The sequence below is a fragment of the Chenopodium album genome, chromosome 3 (genome assembly GCF_948465745.1).
Source record: "Chenopodium album chromosome 3, dcCheAlbu1.1, whole genome shotgun sequence".
NCBI classification, from domain to species: Eukaryota; Viridiplantae; Streptophyta; class Magnoliopsida; order Caryophyllales; family Amaranthaceae; genus Chenopodium; species Chenopodium album.
In genome coordinates this window covers 3,033,753-3,039,035 of record NC_137836.1, presented here as the reverse complement: position 1 = coordinate 3,039,035, position 5,283 = coordinate 3,033,753, and the positions used below count along the sequence as shown (strand labels likewise).

General features: G+C 42.0%; 1 protein-coding gene across 1 annotated transcript; it reads right to left on the bottom strand.

Moving 5' to 3' along the window:
* Nucleotides 1–3,161: 3,161 nt before the first annotated feature.
* On the bottom strand, nucleotides 3,162–4,104 carry LOC145622749 (uncharacterized). Its single transcript, XM_081676449.1, has 2 exons — nucleotides 3,418–4,104; nucleotides 3,162–3,359 (listed from the first exon to the last, which is right to left on the bottom strand). Exons 1-2 carry the CDS (start codon nucleotides 4,102–4,104, stop codon nucleotides 3,162–3,164), a joined length of 885 nt encoding a protein of 294 aa, XP_081532575.1.
* Between the last annotated feature and the right edge of the window lie 1,179 nt (nucleotides 4,105–5,283).

Sequence of the window (5,283 nt, the reverse complement as noted above, 5' to 3'; positions counted from 1 at the left end):
AGAGGAGAAGGAAACAGTAGGTTGCTTCTTTGTTTTCCAAGAGATAGGAGATTTTCCAAGGAAAACGAGCCAACCAGACAAAGAACGACGAGTCAGTGGACAAGCAGCCCAATCTGAATCACACCAACCCTGTAGACGTAAATCACAATCAGAGCTCAATAAAATACCTTGTCCAGGAGTCCATTTCAAGTATCTAACAACTCTCATTGCAGCATCCCAATGTTCACTACGGGGTTGTTGCATAAACTGAGATAAAATATGGACTAAGTAGGCTAAATCAGGACGAGTGACGGTGAGATAAATTAGACGACCAACGAGACGCCTATAAGACTCTGGATCAGGGAGAAGGGCGCCTGTGGCTAGGCCTAATTTGTGGTTTTGCTCCATGGGAAAACCACTAGGTTTAGCTCCCAATAAACCTGCTTCAGAAATAATATCCAGAGTATATTTTCTCTGGCACAAAAATACACCTGCAGAACTACGAGCCACCTCAATTCCCAAAAAATATTTCAAAGGACCTAGATCCTTCATCTTGAAACAGTCACACAAATAAGCCTTAAAAACAGATAATGCAGCGGAATCATTCCCAGAAATAATGAGATCATCAACATATACCAAAACAGTAATATGAGCATCACAAGTAGTATGAGTGAATAATGAATAATCAGAGTAAGATTGATTGAAACCATACTGTTTTAAGGCTGTGGTGAGTTTAGCAAACCAACATCTAGGAGCTTGCTTTAGACCATAAAGAGACTTCCTCAATCTGCAAACCAAAGAGGGATCCGAACTATGAAAACCAGGTGGAAGTTTCATGTAGACCTCTTCATCCAAGTCACCATGAAGAAAGGCGTTGTGAACATCCATTTGATGAATTTCCCAATTCTTGGCTGCCGCAATAGCAAGAATAGTGCGAACCGTCGTCATCTTAGCAATCGGAGCAAATGTCTCATCATAATCTACACCTGCTTTCTGATGATTTCCATAGACCACCAAGCGAGATTTAAGACGTTTAACCTCGCCATTAGAAAGAAACTTGGTCTTATAGACCCATTGACTGCCTAGAGCCTTTTTACCTGGAGGAAGAGTCTCCAAAGTCCAAGTACCATTATTCTCTAATGCTCGAATTTCTTCATTCATGGACTTTCTCCAACCTTCATATTGCATAGCTTCTTTGAAGGTGGTTGGATCCTTGGTTTGAACAATCGCTGAAATAAACTTCTGATAATTCACAGAAAATTTGTCACAATGTATATAATGTGCTAAAGGATAAGGAGTACCTGAAGAGCGATTGGGAGACGGAGACGGACTATTGGCAAAAACCGAGTGAGTAATATAATCGCGAAGCAAGACTGATGGAAATTTTTCCCTTAAACCACGGCCCAAATCAGATTGCTGAACCGGTGTAGGGAAGCATGCACTGTCAACCTCCTGCTGCTGCGGATCTGCTACGATGGGGTGCTGCTGTGACGAGCCAACCCCTGTTTCCCCAGCAGTCCCAGCAGTACGAGCTTCGCTGGAGAGCTGCGATGTTGAGCCAGCACCGTCGCCAGCAGCAAATTCAGCGGGCTGATCAGTGCTGATTTGCTGCGGCTGACGCTTCTGGGTGCTTGCGGCAGTGGGCGGGGAAGTGTCAAATGCCCCCCCTGCCGTGGGCACCTCCACTAAATTATCATCGAGGGCATACTCCGCAAAATCAAAGTGAATTTCATCCGACATATCATGTACTCCCAAATCAATGTTTACATCATCCGGACAATCAAAAGGAAAAATATTCTCCACAAATTTAACATCTCGAGACACAAAAATTCTCTAGCTTCAAGATCATATAACCTCCACCCCTTTTTCCCAAACGGATACCCCAAAAAAACACACTTCCGACTCCGACTTGCAAACTTATCCCCTTTACTCTTTTGATTATGGGCAAAACACAAGCATCCAAAAGTACGAATTTCATCAAAAGTGGGAGGCTTATTAAAAAGTATCTCAAACGGGGTTTTGTTTTGAAGAAGAGGAGTGGGAGTTCTATTAATTAAATGAGCAGCAGCCAAAACACATTCACCCCAAAAATAAATAGGTAATTTAGCTTGAAATCTCAAAGCCCTCCCAACGTTAAGAATATGTTCGTGTTTTCTTTCTATTCTACCATTTTGTTGAGGGGTTCCTACACAAGAGGTTTGAAAAATAATGCCGGTAGTATTGAAAAATTCAATCAAACAATTAAATTCGGTTCCGTTATCACTTTGAACAATTTTAATTGTTTGATCAAATTGCCTATCTATCATTGCAACAAAGGCCATAAACATCTGGAACACTTCAGTTTTATCAATCAACAAATAAATCCAAACAGCTCTAGAATAATCATCAACTATTGTTAAAAAATAACGAGCTCCACATGACGAAACATGTCTATATGGACCCCATAAATCACAATGTATTTTCTCAAAAAATTCTAGATGATTTATTTTCACTTAAGGGAAATTTGTCTCTAGGATGCTTAGCACGAAAACATACTTCACAACCTTTATCTAAAACATGATTATTATTCTTAATATGCGGAAGTAACTTAACTACTTTCTCCGAAGGATGCCCCATTCTTCTATGCCAAAGCTTCAAATCCGACGTTGCTTCAACCACAGACACACGTTGCACCACATCCGGTTTGCCAAAGAAATAATATAGTCCGTCTCGCCTAATTCCCGTTCCAATCAGCTGCTTCAGTCGGTCCTGTATAGCACACATATATGAGTTAAATTGGACAACAACATTTAATTGATCACTGAGTTAAGTAACAGAGAGTAAATTGCAATTAAGATATGGTACAAAAAGAACTCCAGTGATAGTAATGTTATCGGATAATTTGACCGATCCTTCCAAAGTAGCTAACACACTCTCACCGTTCGGCAATCCAACGGGACATTCAATACTACGAGTGTCAAATAACCAAGATTGATTACCGGTGACGTGATGAGTTGCCCCGGTATCAATAATCCAACAAGATTCATCAAACTTACCATGTAGGCGATTCTCGGGAATTTTAGCATTACCAAGAAACCCCGAAAGCACCTTCCATTGGTCGGCAGTAAAAGTTTGATTGGAGTTAGAAGGAGCGGCAGTGGTGTTGGGTGCCTCCCCTGCTGCCGCTGCATTGGCGCGCGGCCCTACCTTCCCCGAACCATCTTTTGACCCCGATGTCCAGCTCGGAGGATAGCCAACCACCTCAAAACAACTACTCGGGTCGTGACCCTTCCTCTTGCAGTGGGGACAAGGCGCCTTGAACCAACAGGATGCGAAATCATGCCCATGTTTCTTGCAATGAGTGCACACCAAGCTTCTGCCTCTGCCTGTGTTAGCCCGTACTGCAAAGCCGATAGCCTCAGTGGGTTTAGTCTCTGCCTCCTTGCGAGCATTACGAACCCTTTCATCTTGAACTACCAACTGATACGCCCGATCAAGACTAGGCAAAGGATCTTGAGACAAAATGTTCGATCGAAGGGAAGAATAATAATCGGAATACAACCCCATTAGGAAATCATGTAATCGAGACTGATCACGACGTTGTTCATGCTGCTGTCCGGCCGTGCAAGAGGAGCAACAAGAACAGGAAATTAATGGCTCGTGTTGATCAAGTTTGAGCCACAAAGCGTGTAATTTGCCGTAGTAAACCAAGACAGCCATGGTTTTGCTCTGTTCGCACCGCGCAATGGAGGATCGTAGTTGCTGAATGCGAGGTCCATTAGTCTGTGCAAAGCGTTTTTGAAGATGGTCCCAAAAAGGTTTTACCTCCCTAAATTTCGAGAGTGAAGATTTAACTTCAGGAGTAATGGTGTTTGTCAGCCATGAGATTAACATGGCATTAATCGCAGTCCAATCGGACTTGGTACAGGGGGATTCAGGAACCGTAATTGTTCCATCAAGAAATTCATACTTCCTTCTAGCTTCTAAAGCAGTCCGAATATCGGCTGCCCATTCATCATAATTATCACCGTTAAGCCGAGTTGGAGTGATATAGTCACCAGGTCTATCCTGAGGACCGAGATAATAGGGTGAGTTTGGTTCTATTTTAGGAGGTGGCGGCGGCGGCGGTGTTTGATCACCGGCCATGTTCTAAGAAAAAAAATTAAAATTGAAACCTTGCTCTTGATACCATGAAGAAATAGAAAGATATCGCTTGCCTTCTCATTAATCACCTTGGGAAATATATAGCAAATACAAGTCCTAGTCCTAGTATCACAAGATAACTTAGGATCTTAGGAAATTCACTAAAATAGAATATGGAAATTTTATCATATCAAACTAAATATTCTATCAAATCGCTTGTTTAATTACAATAATAAAAGGGTCCATGGTTAGGGTTTGGCGCTCTCGTCCCTGGTTAGGGTTTCGTACGTTTCCGTTCCGTTTGTTTGTTTTGTGATTTTGCTTCGTTTTTTCTCAATTCTTCCCTTACTTTCTTGCTTTTCTGATTCATCGATGACCATGGATTCACGTATTTTGGAGGATTTGGAGAAACTGAAATTGACTGAGGACGAAAATAAAATTTTTGGTGCGAATTCTGGAGAAACTGATGACTCTAGCATGAAGGAGAAAATCTCATTAACACTGGTTGGGAAACTCTTAACAGTTCGCCCTTTCAATGTTGAATCCATGAAACGAACCCTCTTGAATGTCTGGAGAGCCAAAAGCAATGTTGCAATTAGAATGGTAGACACTAATCTCTTTGTCTTTCAATTCTTTTGTGAAGATGATAAGAAGAGGGTTCTTGAGGGAGCCCCCTGGTTTTTTGATAAGAAGTTGTTGCTTCTGAAGGAGATCTTGGGCAATGAACAACCATCGGAGGTCCACTTTGCTTCTTCTCCATTCTATATTAGAGTCAGAGATGTTCCTTTCAATAAAAGGAACGCAGATTTTGCCTTTGAGCTTGGTGAGCACTTGGGGGGATTCCTAGAGTATGATGATTCTGATCCGCTTGGCTGGGACACTTTTCTACGAGTGAAAATTGTTGTGGACATAGCTAAACCTCTGCGGAGAGGCATCAAGATAGCTAATGGTTCAACTTTGCCTAGATGGTGTAGTATTCAATACGAAAGGCTATCTGATTTCTGTTATTATTGCGGTCGTCTTGATCATACAGATGTTGAGTGTCAGTTCGTTGAAGAAGAAGATATTTCGAATGGGGTGGTTTATGAATATGGGCCGTGGCTAGGAGCTTCACCCAAGAAACAAGCTCGAGCAATGGATTTCGAAAGAGAAAAGGAGCGCACATGGCTGTCGAGTCTCAAG